Source organism: Borostomias antarcticus (assembly GCF_949987555.1).
Source record: "Borostomias antarcticus genome assembly, chromosome: 6".
Classification (NCBI taxonomy): domain Eukaryota; kingdom Metazoa; phylum Chordata; class Actinopteri; order Stomiiformes; family Stomiidae; genus Borostomias; species Borostomias antarcticus.
In genome coordinates, this window is record NC_140239.1 from 26610527 (window position 1) to 26627421 (window position 16895).

The 16895-nt window shown below is 44.3% G+C and overlaps 1 protein-coding gene across 1 annotated transcript in view; it reads right to left on the reverse strand.

Moving 5' to 3' along the window:
- Positions 1-16895, reverse strand: part of klhl29 (kelch like family member 29) — a gene marked incomplete at its 3' end in the record, with an annotated part of 195139 nt that overhangs the window by 130251 nt on the left and 47993 nt on the right. The window contains 1 exon segment of the mRNA XM_084439232.1: positions 931-1245. Within this exon segment, the coding sequence (XP_084295358.1) occupies positions 931-1206 (276 nt within the window). The 5' untranslated portion in view covers positions 1207-1245.

The window sequence follows — 16895 nt, forward strand, 5'->3', positions numbered from 1 at the left end:
TGTCCCCCTGTTTTGGTCGGCCTTGGCTGGCCCCTTATTAGGTATGTTATAGGTAGACTTTTGTTTGTATACCTAGGTTCTTTAGATATTTAGTGATGTCTTTTGTTTCTACTGTAGATTGGGGTTTTGTTTATTTGGCACCATCCGGGGTTCCCCCTTGGTCATGTGAGTTAGTTTAGCTACTGATACATCCCCAGCATCCTGGCAGTGCACTTGTAACTTTGTACCACTCCTCAAGTTTTATAATGCTTATAATACATCAAACAGGTTGCAACTTACCCTCTGGTCTGGTCTCAGTTATTTGCACCTCACCTGCTCAACACTTTTAACACCTTATCCCGGTTTCAATTGTATTGTTATGTATCCTCTCTTACCCCTTGAGCTTATTAGAGGCTCGTAACAGGAACAGAGATAAAAGGGAGAGCTGGAGAGAGAGAATAAGAGAGATAAAAGGTAGGAGAGAGGGCGAGTGTAGAAGAAGGACCAGAGCAGTGAGTTAGAGAGCATAGAAAAAGTGGAGAAATTTGGAAGGATAGAGTGAGTTGGAGAGTGGAGAGAGAGTGGAGAAAGTTGGGAGGATAAAGAATTGGAGAGTGGAGACATTTGGGAGGATAGAGTTGGAGAGTAGAGAAAGAGTGGAGAAATTTGGGAGGATAGAGTTGGAGAGTGGAGAAATTTGGGAGGATAGAGAATTGGAGAGTGGAGACATTTGGGAGGATAGAGTTGGAGAGTGGAGAAAGTTGGGAGGATAGAGAGAGTTGGAGAGTGGAGAGAGAGAGTGGAGAGTTGGAGAGCGTGGAGAAGGGGCTTATGGCCAGTTGGTGAGGGGCTAGGGGGAAGACACACTTGAAAGACATTCCTTAGAGTCCAGAGAGAGAGCAGAGAGAGTGAGCCCATGAGAGCCCACATGTGAATCGAAGGGGTCTTTACCTTGGCGGACGCCGCAGTGACCGATCCTACCGCCGTCACCCCGCGCTTGACGACCATGTCACCGCTGGATGTTGTCCCAGCAACCGTTACCGGGGTGGGGAGGAGGGAGGGGATGACTGGAAGGGGGAGGAGCCCTGGCCGGTTGTTGCCGTTGACGACGGCAGCGGCGCAGCTGTTATTGGCTCCTCCTCCGTTGTGGAGGACGGTCGGTCGGATGTCTCTGCGCTCCCAGGGCCCCCGGTAGTCCCTCTCGAAGCGGTGGTGGTGGCGTGACATCACTTCCTCTTCCTCTCAGAGGGATCGACAGGGGTCAGCCTAGATGAAGAGAGAGAAAAGGAGATGAGGGAGGCACAATTCAGATAAGAGCCGGTTCACGTCTACCTTTGAAAACATTGTTGTGAGAGGAGAATTGGGTAGAACGAGTTGTACTGTGACACTTGAGAGACAGAGAGAGAGAGAGAAAGAGAGAGACGGAGAGAAAGACAGTGCGAGAGAATGAGAGAGCGTTAGCGGGCTTAGTGAACTGTGAAGCTCCCAGCATCTGCTCCCAACGTGGCCAACTGACACGCAACACACTTTGGCTCATTTACTGACTCTAATTCTTGTTCTCCTGGTCCTTAATGAAAGCTGCAATGGGAGGAAAGAATGAGCATCGCCACACAGGTCTATAAAAAACCCTCTTCACAGGCCTAATTAGAGTTTGGTTACCATGAATATTTTGGCTTCACTCCAATAGTGTAAAACAATATGGCTGACACCAGCCAACACTAAACTCTCCAGTTGTCAAGAGGGTTCAGCTACAACCCTGTGGAACCCCGGGGTCATCATAACTAATCAACTAATTATGTAAATAACCCTGCAATTAAATCACATCTCCTTCTCTATGGACCTCTATGACAGCTGTTCGTATTCAATACGATAACCTTTGAACTGTGAACTTGTGTTTTTCCTCTTTCTAAGCACAGGAGAGATTGATACCGTAGACCAGGGGTCTGAAACATGATGTCAGAAATATAATGTAATCCGGCCCGCAAAATAATGTCTTGTAAACGGCGCCGGCAGCCAGGCCTACAATGCGAAATTCAAGTTGCTCAAACGTGGGGCGAAATTCTATTATTGTGCGCAGCGTGCGAGGTGAATGCTGCAATCAATCCACACGTGACTATGAACAATGAACGGAATGCAGCTAGACACCGAGAGGCTGTTTTCAGGGTTAACTAACGTTAGGAACACAGAACGTTTCAAGAAATATGGACATTGCAGTATTTTTTGTGGAGTTCAATGGAAATGCTACCTGCCTGATATGCAAGAATAAAGTCGCCGTTCTAAAGGAATATAATGTCAAGAGCTATTCATTACTAAACATTACTAGACGAGAGGAAAAAACGAGCCACACAGCTGAGAGGGCTAATGTCTCAGTCTTTCAAGATAAGTGTCTAGCAAGAAATAGAGTAGTAGCCTACAAATGTATTCAAGTGTCTGGTAAGAATGGAAACAAACTTTAACTTTAATACTGTAAATGCCAGTAGCTACAGGTCCAGGGCAGGCTTACAGTAGTGATGCATCTTGCAGCTAAAACAGAATAAAGTACAAATGTAGGCTATTCAAGATGAAATAAAAGTAAGAACAAATGATTTTCAGCACTAACTGTTAAAATATATTAAAATGAATGGAAACTGGTTTGAAATTGTATGATGAAAATGTTAGTTATGGAATAGTCTTTTTAGAGACTTTTTAGAGACTGTTGTGAGTCTGGTTATGGAAATGAAAAATGTCATTTTCTGAAATATTGCACTTTCTTATAGTAAGTAGTAGTTGAAGTTGGCATTGAAGTGGCCCTCCTATGAGTTGATGATACCAGCAGTGGCCCCAAGCCAATTTGAGTTTGAGACCCCTGCCGTAGACAGACTAGGACCTAGGCTACTGGAAGCTGCAATTATATTGGTTTAGACCACAATGCAGTTGTGAAACACAGGATATATGCCCCTTCTATACTAGATCATAAATCAAAGCCGTATCTGCTGCTCTGTTGTAAAAATCCATCTCTTGGTGTATTGTAGTCCTCACCAAAGGAATGCTACGCTTCCTTGCACATTATAACAGGGCCTCAATAAATAACAGGGATAAATAAAAAGCGGCCTCAAACCAGGTCCAGGAGCCTCCATGCAAATCCCCGGTTTGTGAGGAAAGGATGACAGGGAACGATGAGTCATTCTTCTCTGCACACTAGGACCTGTCACGCTGCTTCCGACCTCACAGAGGGGAGCACGCCTTGATAGGGATGAGAGAGTGAGTGAGTGAGTGAGTGAGTGAGTGAGTGAGTGAGTGAGTGAGTGAGTGAGTGAGTGAGTGAGTGAGTGAGCAGGGGTGAGAATTAACTTTTTGGCTCACGGTGAGTCACCTGCCAAGGGGACTGTAGATGAAAAAATCTATGTATATATTTTTTTCAGATAGCCTTCCGAAATCTAGTCGCCAATTGGAAATTTTACCTGCCTTTGGCCGGTGGCAGGTGTTAATTTTCAGCCCTGTGAGTGAGTGAGTGAATGAGTGAGTGAGTGAGTGAGTGAGTGAGTGAGTGAGTGAGTGAGTGAGTATGTGAGTGAGTGAGTGAGTGTGTGTTGGTGTGTGAGTGTGTGTTTGTGTGATGGCAGCAGAGTTATCTGCCTAGCGTCACGTTCCCATTCAACACCGAGGGACGACGTGCCTCCGCGGGCGCCTCGTCCCTCATAGCGCGGCCGGTTGGGAAGCGCTCTCTCGGACGAGGGCAGCAGACGACAGAAACGGCACGACGGCTACGCAGACGGAGAAGGGCAGAGAAGCAGCTCTTCCCGAGTAGGCGCACACGCTTGTGGAGAAGGTTTTTTTCAGAGGACGCCGGGCGGATTCTCTGCTGGAACAATAGGGGTAAGCGGTGTAACACTCTTGTGTTATCTGGCGGCCGCACCGCGCCGGAGGGACGTGGGGATTCAGCTGAGGGAACCGGCAACAGAAGGTAGTCAGCCGAGAGAAAAAGGACCTGAAAGCCAGCCAGGCATCAGACTCGCGCTGTCAGCCCTTACAAAGAACGGTGCCAATACAGACCGAGCAAAACACTGGCCCGTGTGTGTGTGTGTGTGTGTGTGTGTGTGTGTGTATGTTTGTGTATGAGTGTGAGTGCGTGTTTGAGTGCATGCATATGTGTGGGTGATTGTGCGTGTTTGAGTGCATGCATGTGTGTGTACTGTATGTGTGTGTGTGTGTGTGTGTGTGTGTGTGTGTGTGTGTGTGTGTGTGTGTGTGTGTGTGTGTGTGTGTGGGTGTGTGTGTGTGTGTGAGTGTGTGTCAGCTCCATCCAATCCTATGACACGAACCGAGTTTGTCACATGGATCGATCCACCTGTGTACCATGTCACAACACACCTCACTCTCCACACCTGTACATGATGCTAAGAGTGAGTATTCTAGAGGGTTCGCATCGGGTGGCAGTTCTTGTGCTGCTTGGGGTCATGGGGTGCGTTAAGTAGCTGATCAGTGATCAGAATTCACTTAATGGGTTGCTCAGTTACGCTCAGACTGATCTGCTCAGAGCACAAGTGAGCAGTTTTGAACTATGATCTGTTTGAGCCAAACACCACGTCATAATCATCATCACTGAACAAAAAAATAAAATAAAGATGGATGCCGAAAGGTATGGAAGACTGTCGGATGGCAAAGAAGAACTTCGACATATACGTGAAGGTAAATAAATAACATTACATTTAAATTCTGTTTTGATAATTTGCCGACGTTAGCTAACGTTGTAACGGCAAGGGTGTTTCTCAGCGGGTCAAAAAAATTTAACGTATTGGACCTACGTTAGCTATAGTGGCAGAAAGACAACAGGTGGTGATTAAAGTTCTCGTCTCCTAGCAACTCAGCGCTGTTAGAGCAGACCGTTAAGTGGAAAAAAAAACGCTCAGCGCTCAGAGTGAGCATTCGCTCACTGAACACTCAGCTACTTAACGCACCCATTTTGTCTCAACACTCTACACTAGAATGCAGTCAGCAGGAGAATCCTGTACCTTACCCAGAGTGATCTCACTGTTGTTCTCTAAGCATCCTTTTAAAAGAGGAGGAGCCTCAGTGTACGTTGTAAAACCGAACTGGCTCAACCAGACAATAACAGAGGCAATACAAAAGGTGGGTCCTCAGAGAAATTAGGACCCGATTGACTGACTGACTGACTGACTGACTGACTGTCTAATTGGATGACTGACTGACCAACTGACTGACTAACTGGATGACTGACTGACTGACTGACTGACTGTTTGTCTGTCTGTCTGTCTGTCTGTCTGTCTGTCTGTCTGTCTGTCTGTCTGTCTTTCTGACTGACTGACACCTTCACGGAGCAGCCAGCTATGTGATGAGTTCAAACAAAGAGTCAGCTGAAGCAGAAACACGGCAGCTACAGTAGGGGGTTTGGTCTCTGTTCGGAAAAGCTATTCGTATGTTGCTGATGCGACAGAATCATAATTGCACCAGGCTCACTGTGCAGGGTGTGCGTGTGCAATTGAGAGAGAGAAGTGGGACTTACGGTGTGTGTGTGTGTGTGTGTGTGTGTGTGTCTGTGTGTGCATGTATGTGTGTGCATGTGTGTGTCGGTGTGTCACTGTATGTATTTATGTGTCACTGGGTGTGCATTTGTGTCACTGCGTGCGTGTGTGTGCATTCACCGCTTAGAGAAAACAGAGGCTAGGGGTGAGTGACAGGATTGTGATTAGCTGAAATAAAAGTGCTCATGCAGGGGTGGAGGCGAGACACACACCCTAAACTATGCATCTGTCACTCAGATATAGAGATAGAGAGAGAGAGAGAGAGGGAGAGAGAGAGAGAGAGAGAGAGAGAGAGAAGAGTGTATTATATGTGTGACAGAGCGGAATTAACAAAGCCATGTGGGAATACAGCACTTCCCTTGATAAATGTGCAGGATGATGGGGCCCAACAGATGGACATACATGGCTGTAACAGAGATGTAAAGAGAGAGAGAGAGAGAGAGAGAGAGAGAGAGAGAGAGAGATAAAGAGGGAGAGAGAGAGAGAGAGAGATAAAGAGGGAGAGAGAGAGAGAGAGAGAGAGAGAGAGAGAGATAGATAGATAAAGAGGGAGAGAGAGAGACTTCCACAACTGACGAATTTAAATCATTAGAAAACATTACATTACATTACAGTCATTTAGCTGACGTTTTTATCCAAAGTGACTAACATAACTGCATTTAACAATGAGGTTTTTATCCAAAGTGACTAACAATAACTGCATTTCCATTTAGGAAAAGCCAGTGTACTACTACTGTACTTGCCAGAACTCATAAGTGCATCTCCTTTCTAAAACAAGTGACTAAGAGCATAATCTAGTGCTGAAGGCTTAAGAGGGAGGATCGTGGTAGTATTTCGTGAACAGATGAGTTTTGAGCGTGCAACGAAAGATGGGCAGCAACTCTGCTGTCCTGACGCCATAAAAGACAACCAAAATGCTTTGGACAGTCTCAATGCAATGCAAGACCTAAATGAAAAACTTGCAGATCTGAAAAATGGAAAGGCATGTGGTATTGATCACATCGGAACAGATATGTTGAAACTCAGCAGCAGCAAACTTCAAATGGCTATGCAGAAATTAATTAGCCTGACATTAAAAAGTGGGATGTACTGTATCCTGAAATCTGGAACAAGGGACTGATTAATCCTTTATCCTTTTTCCTGACAATCTAGACCCCAATAATTATAGGAGCATCTATGTGAACTCTAATTTAGGGAGATATCGGGTATTGAAGGAAAGGTATTGGGGGCAAGATATATGATTTGGTTAAAGGAGTAGTAAAGGGAAAAATCATGTTTAGCCCTGTTTTAAGTTTACTTATGATCATGCACAATGGTTCAGATCAAAAAGTTGACAAAACTAGCACTTTTGAGAAAATCAGATAATTGCTCTACCACCGTTTTGGTCATACAATGGATGTGGGTGGGCACCGTAAAAATCATTCAAAAAACATATTCAACTCTCAATTTCAAATTGCAATTTACCAGAATCTGCTTTGATGACGGACCTCTGGCATTGTGGGCATCCTCCAAAATCCTCGCAGCAACATATGACGAAATGCTTTGTTGACCCCGTTTCATTGCTAATTCTTGCTAGTTAGAGTAGGCGCTTGGTTGACAGTTGCAATGTCAATCAAACGTGTGGTTAGAACTAGCTGTTGTAAATCATATTTTTGAAATAGCTAGTGTAGTTTTTCTTAATTGCACCATCTATTTTCGGGCACAGGAAATTGTAGCTATATTCAGTCTGACCAGAACCGGGGATAAAAACGTATCCCCACCGGTAATTAAAATGAATAATCAGAGGAGGGGATATCAAAACCAGAGGGGGGGGAATCCCCCCCATCCTCCCCAGCAATTCGCACACTGCATACATACATACATACATACATACATACATACATACATACATACATACATACATACATACATACATACATACATACTCGCTCATCATATGTTAGAGTAACATTAGTGGAATGAAATTGGTAACGTTAGACTTCTAGTTCATTGAGCGGTCATTAAAATGATAAAATGTTAAAAAGTGGACATGATTGGATTCCCCTCGGCCTACAGAATCTAGCTTTTATTGTTTGTAGTCGAATGGTGTCATATAGCCTGGTGGTGTCTAGCTAGCGTATGTAGCTAGAAGTAGCAGCATGCAACCATGGAGATAATAACATGGGCACTATCATGTTTAGTCAGGGAGAGAGGACAATGAAATTTGTCACAGTGGTATCAAGTGTGGATGGTCCAGGCTAGCCAGCTATATTTGAGGTAGCATAGCGCCGTCAACAGCCCTCGTTCTCTAGCCTGCCGACTTACTCTGAGCTGAGCTCATTTGCATTAAAAAACGCTCAATCCGCTCAATCTGATCTCATGGTCAACAGAGTGGTATAGAGGCATGCTAGAATGCTTATTCAAAGTGATATTTTAAGCAAAAATATTCAAAGGCATGTTTTGGGGAACCCAAAGACTTTTTAAACTGTTGAAAATTAGCATAATAGGACTCAGATTAGTATTCAGAAAACTGCTGCTGCTGAAAACTGCTGTATAAACTGGACAAAAAAGAACTGATTTTTTAAACAATGCTGTGGAGTTCATCAAGGTTGTAACCTATCCCCAGCACCTTTTAATATATACATTAACCAGGTGACCAGACCTGGAACTATTAGAAAACTCACCAGTCCCAGGACTTGATTTAAAGGGAAAGGAGGTCAAGTGTCTTTTTGATGCAGATGACCTACTGCTGCTATCTATCAAAAACTGAGGAAGGACACTTGATATACTCCATAACTATTGTGAAAATTTGGCACTGAAAGTTAATCTAGATAAAAACTAAAATGATGATTTCCAAAAAAGTAAGATCACAAACTAAGAAATATCAGTTTGTTCTGGGAGACACCACACTGAGCCACACAATGGAAAACACATACCTTGGTCTGACAATCAGTGCTTTGGGATATTGTGGCAAGGCTATGAATGCACTGGCAGATAAAGCTTGAAGTGCTTATTATAGTATAAGGAGGCTCCTACCCAAATTAAACCCTCCAATAACAATTTGGCTTAAAATCCCCCAAAGTCTCATCAAGCCAATCCTTTTATATGGAAGTGAAATGGGCCCAATAATGAAACAAGACCACTGGGACTCAAACCCAACCGAAAAAGGAATTCTGCAAAAATCAGAAGCAAGAGTCCACAGAAACTGTCCAAAACTCGGGTGCAGGGTGCAATTCCTTCTCTTAATTAAAATAAAAAAGAGAGCAATCATATTCAAGAACCATCCGGCTGACTCAGAATCATACCAGCTCAGATTCATACAAACACAGAGCATGCCTAGAACAACATCTTCACCCAGAGAAAAACACTTGGAATGACTCTAATGAGGAAATCAAATTCACATCACAAAAGGATGCAAAGGCTTCCCAAATGACGGTACTCATAAGCCAAATAGACAAAAATAACAAACTAAGATATTCTGAACAGTGGAAAAAATACATGCAATCAATTAATAAACTGAAATACTACAGATTACTTGTTAGAAAATTCCAATTGGCCCCAATACAAAGATGAACTTTAACTAGATACAGACTCAGTGACCATAAAACTCCACCACAATCGCCATACAAAGAAATGGTCAGAAAGAACAAAAAGGCATCCGATGTGGAACAGGGGAAAAATTGAGACAGAAAAACATTTTCTCATAAATTGTCCAAAATATAAAGAAATTGGAGATGAATTCTTCCTGAAATTCGACCAAAAAATACAAAATTTCTTCACCCTTCCAGATGACCTACTGGCCAAAACTCTTCCTGGAGAAGAGAGTGCTGCTGCCCAACTGCCATCTGTAACTGCATTTCACAATGCTACAGTAGATCTGGTTCAATGTAAGACTATACAGATTATATCTATAGTTTATTATTCACTTTTTGTATTGTATTTTTTTTAAATTAAATATGTTTTATTTTATTTGTCCTTTATATATATATACAATATAAAATATATATAAATATGATTATTATATACATATATACATAATTATTTATTGGTTAATTCATTATTTATTTTCATGTCTTTCTGCTTTGGCAACATGACTTGTTGACTTGACATGACTTGAGAGAGAGTTAGAGAGAGTTAGAAGAGTTGGAGAGAGAAAGAGAGAGGGAGAGTCAGAGAGTCAATAGCCTGTTTCCATCTGATTGTCAAACGGATTTTAAGAAAACTTTTGAAATGTCGCAAAAAATAAAATTAAATGGGAATTAGGTGCATTATGATCAACAAGCTTGGAGCGAATAGACTAAGCTAGTGTTTTTGTCAGAAGATGGATGTATATGCTACAGTACGATACGCATGGCTGTAATAAACAATAGAAAAGGTTTCAGAATTTTGGTAATTCCTAGTAGATTTAGATTCCATCTAAAACGTCTGTGATGTTTTTTTCATAGATGAGGACGAGGAATAATTTGGCCTCCTCATTTGTCTGTTGCTACCAGTCATGTTTTCAATCAATCAATCAATCAAAGCTTTATTTGTATAGCGCATTTCATACCCAGAGGCAACACAATGCGCTTTACAGAGAACAAGGGACCCACCCTACATATTCCAGAGGGAAGCAAAAAACCAGTAATCACCCGGGGGCCAGATAAGTGAGCTGTAAAAATTATTCCCTGACCCCTCTCAACAAGGCAATCGAGCAAGCTCCTGGAGTATGTTTGTCTACCAGCTAAGAACATTTATCAAGCAATAAATTACATTAAATTACATTTTCAGAGTAAGAGAAGCTAAAAACAACATAGGAGAGACATGGAAAATACTGGTGTGTGTTTGCTATGGCCCAGGCCTAAAGCCGGAAGTGGGCTGGTGTATGTCTGTGTGTATGTGTGTGTGTGTTAACTAAATGCTACGACATCCACAGCAGACACAGGGGTATCTATCAGACTCAGGGAGGATTCAAGTGTTATGGGACCCATCCAGCTTCTAGAGTTATGGGACCCATCCACCTTCTCTAATGTGATACTTCAAAATGCACATAATAATAAGTTGATGGAAACATGGCTAATGAGAGAGCATTAGAGAGAGAGAGAGAGAGAGAGAGTTAGAGAGAGAGTTAGAGAGAGTTAGAGAGAGAGAGTTAGAGAGAGAGTTAGAGAGAGGTAGAGAGAGAGATTTTGCTTTGTCAATGTAGATGTACGTTTCCCATGCCAATAAAAAATTGAATTGAATTCAATTGAGAGAGAGGGGGGACTTAGAAAGAGAGATATAGTTAGAGAGAGAGATAGATAATGAGAGAGAAAGAGAGAGAGAGAGAGAGCGAGAGTCCATATGTGCGGAGGGCAGGGGGAGAGGTGTGATTTCTGCTGTTCTGGGGAGGTGGTGTTTACTTGGCTAAGCACATTCTCTCGATACCGAAAGACGCGCCCTCCACTTGGCCCGCTCTTCGGTCTGCGGTTACGTCCCCGGAGAGCGCGCTCCTTACGTAGCCGTCTTTACCGGTATCGACCCAGCAGCAGCACAGCAGTGCCGGGGTCACACCCCCTCCACCTGCTACAGATACCGGGCCTAGTTGGGGATCAGCAGATCAGTCAGCACTACGCACCCTGCACTTGTAATTGGGAAGAGAGAATGTGCTGTGACTTTAAGAAGACATGGTTGAATTGGAAATGAGTCCTCCTAAGGGACATGTGCAACCTCCCCACTAACACACACACACACACACACACACACACATACACGTACAGTGTGCTTGCGCATGCACTGGCACGCGCACACACACACACACACACACACACACGCAGTATGCTTGTGCACGCACAGGCGCACACACACACACACACACACACACACATGTGCACACATGCATGGAGGGATATACAGTAGCATAGGCTCAAAGCACACCAGTAAATGTGCTGTCTGTTCCTCCAGGACAACAGAGACGTATTCATACTGATATTTAAATAATGGGGAAGACTGTTAGTACAGAAATAGCCCGGGGCAACAGAACCCAAGTCCCCTCTTTTAAACATCCTCTATCTCGTCCTGGCTACTAGGCTCCACACCAAGGGACACACTTCCACTGATAGCACACACGCAGGCACACACACACACGCACACGCGCGCATGCACACACATTCACGCACACACACACACACACACACACACACACACACACACACACACACACACACAGACTATACCGTGGTGTTTTTACTGTATGTGTTCTGCCTGTATAAGTGTGTGCATGTGCATGCATAGCCTATGATAAAGAAATCACACATCAATTATTTCTGATATATTCCTATATTCTTGTAGTATCTGACTATGGAGCGTATGGGGAAGGCTACCATTAAAACACAGTAGCATGTATAGAATTAAACATGAAGTATCATTTAAAATCTCACATACTGTATGGGGTAATATAAAGTATATGTCTTAACATAGGCTACTTGTACAGTATCTCTGTGAGACAGTGGCGACATTCATAGAAAATATACTCTATTAAGTAATGGACATAGGCTATGAGACGACACAGAAATTTGATTCTATTCTTGTATCTTTAACACACACATTAGCACACACACGCACGGACGCACGAACGAACGCACGCACGCACGCACGCACGCACACAGACACACACACACACACACACACTGAACGTCTGCCAATATGGAAGTTCAGGCTCCTTGTTATGGTTATTTTTAGTGTTTCCTCTATAGGACAGGATAGAGAAGAGAGTAATTGATGTTCCAGGAGAAAATGCTGTTGAGTTCAAAACACACCAGAAAACAGACCAGAGTACAGAGACAGCTGGTAGAGAGGAGAGGAGAGGAGAGGAGAGGAGAGGAGAGGAGAGGAGAGGAGAGGAGAGGAGAGGAGAGGAGAGGAGAGGAGAGGAGAGGAGAGGAGAGGAGAGGAGAGGAGAGGAGAGGAGAGGAGAGGAGAGAGGAGGTGAAGAGATGAGAAGGAAGGAGAGGAGAAGAGAAGGGAGGAGAGGAGAAGGAGCATGAGGAACATGGCGTTGTTTAGATTGATTCTTAGCGTCGGCGACATCGTAATCCCAGCATTTTGTTCCAGTTAGCGATTCGTAGCGATTCAAACAACTCATACCAAACCCGCGTCGGTCTCAGAGCCCCACCGATAAACCCACCGATTTCTAGACTTTCCCCCTCAACCCAAACTCTTAAACCATGTTCTTCTGCTGCCCGGTGGGATGCCAGGAAGTCTGATCCTGTCGAGATAAACAACTCGTTACTGGATAACTCGCAGCCGTCTGACGCACAAGCACACAGAGATGAAGTTTGGGGGGCGTGGAGGCATTCTGAGCCGATAAATATTGCCGTGTCTAGCTAATCCGGAACAGGCCCAGCAGCTCGCTTTCTTATCTGTCCGCCGCAATTTCCATAGGGGAGAGAGAGAGAGAGAGAGAGAGAGAGAGAGAGGAGATATGATGGGAGAGACATGGGGCTGACACCTCCACAGGAACAGGAACAGCGACCCGTGACCCTCACTTCCTGATTGTCTCTCTGATAGGGAGACCAAACCATTCAGCTCAGGGGTGTTGTTGTTGTTATTATTGACTCTGATCATTGTGTGTAGCCGATCGTGCACCTGGGAACAGAGGGGAACAAGCTTCATCTAGAATACTGGCACATGAATTAATGAGTCAAATATGGCCTTGTTCGGACATGGAAAGGAGGTGGTATATGATGCAACGGATATGAAACAAGAGACACACTCATGCACACACACACACACACACACACGCGCGCACACGCACACACACGGAAACACACGCACACACACACACACACAAACACACACATGCACACACGGAAACACACACACACACACACATGTACACACACGGAAACACACACACACACTCATATGACAAAACTTGTATTGTCATACTGTGAGACACAGCAAACGTTGATGAGGCGGCAACGCCAAAACACACATACACGAAATGACAAGAGGGACCACACACACACACACACACACACACACACACACACACACACACACACACACACACACACACACACACACACAACACACACACACACACATGCAACCCCTCCCTCTCTCTTTCTCTCCGTCTCCATGCTTCTGGAAACCTCTATCCAGCAGTGTTTCTGTCCACAAATGGGATTTCCCATTCTGGTCCCCACACTCAGTGTGATGACCTCGCTGTGTACAAATCACCTATTGGCAGGGGTTTGAGATGGACGAAGGGAGGGATGGAGAGAGAGAGAGAGAGGGAGAGAGAGAGAGATGGATGGGGAGACGGAGAGAGAGATGGGGGGGTCCTCCATGTCCCATGCCTGCCACTGTGAGTCTATTAATTAAAATGGAGCTTTAACAGAACGTGCAGAGCCAAGGAAAAGTTTCGATGCCCTGGGGCAAGGGAAAAAATCTTTGTTTTTTTCTTTTTGTAGCGGGAGAAGATTTGCAAGTGCCAATCACAGTGTGTGCGTGTGTGTGTGTGTGTGTGTGTGTGTGTGTGTGTGTGTGTTTGTGTGTGTGTGTTTGTGCGCTGCTGGCAGCCGTCGTCTCCTCTCTTTCTCCCTCTCTCCTTTCACTCATCTCTCTTTATATGTTCTCTAAACAAAAACAAACAACGTCAGAACAAACAACTCTCTCCGCTGGCAGTATCCTAACAGGAAAACACACACACACACACACACACACACACACACACACACACACACATACACAAACACAAAAACCAGTGGTGGCTGGTGACTGAAATTTCATTTCGCATACAAACACACACAAGCAGCTGTAGAGGCACATACAGGCTAATACAACACACTCTCTGGTCACCTGTTTCAGCCCAGAAACTGTGTGTGTGTGTACTATGTGTGTGTGTGTGTGTGTGTGTGTGTGTGTACTGTGTGTGTATGTGTATGTGTGTGTGTGTGTGTGTGTGTGTGTGTGTGTGTGTACTATATGCAGGGCTGAAAATTTACTTTTTGGCTCACCTGCCAAGGGGACTGGTAGATGAAAAAAACCACCGGCCAAGTATATTTTTTACCGGCCCAAATAATAAATTGCCTTTTTTGTCACATTATACATCTGTTTCAGTACTTTTCATTCAGATAATAGTATAATGTTGAATACATGCTTAAGGAAGAGGCCAAAGTAAGATTTCAAATAAATTAGTTTAATTCGATGCCTAGAAACATTGCAATTCATAGAAATTTAATTATTAATTTCCATTCACTTCCACGGTGTATAATTATCCATAACTACCTAACCCTACACAAATATGAGATATAAATGATCCAAGCCTTAACCTCATGGTCTTTATGTGTTTATGAACAAAATACATACTATAACATATTCACAGCCTGTCATCATGTAAAGTTAAACCTGAGCTGTATGATCAGTGAAGTCAGTCAAGGAGGAACCAGTACCGTCTTCAGAGCTTATAAGCTACATGACAAGTGATCAAAGACATCCCTTCTGAGAAACAGTGGCTTGGTATGCTATGGAAGCCCAGAGACAGGATGGTACACATCTACTGTAGGTGTTGACTGTAGTAGCGCGCGTCCTCTGAGGTAAATGGGCACGATTTTCTGTGCGCGAGTAGCCTCGCGTCACCAGTCTCTCCTAGTGCACGAGGCTCCGCAACAGTCATGTGACTGAAAACTTTATTTGGTGCAGCGGGGGAGCTATTTAAGTGCAACACACAACAAACAGAACGCCAGTCTATGTCATGGATGTGGCGACATCGCATGCATAATTTATTACATGACTCTATTGGTACAAACATTTACCCGCCAGCGTGGCGGATAGCCTCCGAAATGTAGTCGCCAAATGGAAATGTTACCCGCCATTGGCGGGTGGCGGGTGTTAATTTTCAGCCCTTACTATATGTGTGTGTGTGTGTGTGTGTGTGTGTACTATATGTGTGTGTGTGTGTACTATATGTGTGTGTGTGTGTGTGTGTGTGTGTGTGTGTGTGTGTGTGCGTGCGTGTGTGTATGTGTACTATATGTGTGTGTGTGTGTGTGTGTGTGTGTGTGTGTGTGTGTGTGTGCGTGTGTGTACGTGTACTATATGTGTGTGTGTGTGTGTGTGTGTGTGTGTGTGTGTGTCTGTGTGCATGCATTTGATTGAGAGTAAAAGATGGAGGGTTGGAGGAGGTGTGTGAGTACTTAAACATTACAACAGGACACACGGCAACCAGGACACTGACTTCATTATCTAAATGGAAGGACGCAGGAAGATTAGAGGGACAATCCATCTCGCTCTTTCTCTTTCTCTCTATCTCTCTCTGTCTTTCAGCCAGCGGCAGAAGAAAAACAGGTTGGAGGGGGAGGATGGGGGGGACATAAAAATAAGGGAACAATGAAGACAGGTGAATAGGGTTGCAAAATTCCCTGGATATTCACAAACGTTCCATGGGAATTAACGGGAGTTAATGGGAATTAACAGGAATAAACTGAGAATTTTGGAATATTAGGAATAAACTGGAATACATTTCCAGTTTATTCCCGTTAATTCCCATGAATGCCCCAAATTCCCGTTAATATCCCATGGGAAGTTGGTGAATATTCCTGGAATTTTGCAACCCTACAGGTGAACGGAGGGGTGTGCAGCGAAGAGAGTGATGGAGACTGGAGACACAGAGAGAGAAAGAGAGAAGTGAGAGAGACAGAGAGAGAAAGAGGGACGTGTCGCGGCGGATAGGCCTTTCGTCTGAGCTACATCCTGGTACTGTAAGTGTTTGCATACGAGGACCAGGAAGCCAAGAGCAGCCAGCTAGAGCTATGAGATCATCCTTATTGCCATGGATATGCCCCCTCTCTCTTTCTGTGTGTGTGCGTGTGTGTGTGTGTGTGTGTGTGTATGTGTGTATGTGTGTAGCTACTACCATGGAGACACCCAGGGCGGGATAATGTCGTGACCTCTCAACAAGAAAAGGCTTTCATTTAGCTCTTTCACTCACAGCTATGTGAGGACTCTCTGCTAAATACAGCATCATCTCATAGACGAATACCATGAATACAGTACCTGATACACAACACAGAACATCTAGGTTAACAAGCACTGCTTCAATCTGCCAACCTTCACCGGGAAAATCTCATCAGCTCTCTCCCCACTCCTCACAACAGACACGCACACACACACACACACACACAATCACACACAAGGACACACACACAATCACAAACAAGGACACGAAATCACACACTAACCCCCACACACACACACACACACACACACACACACACACACACACACACACACACACACACACACACACACACAGTCAGACCGCAGGGCTCTCTTCCTGATTAGACAAGCCATCTGCTTGGGCGCGCATGGTCAAGATGACCGCTGACGCTGACACAAGCTCTAGGCAGAGGTTGAACTTAGCTAGAAATCTGGGATCATCTTTCCTTCTGT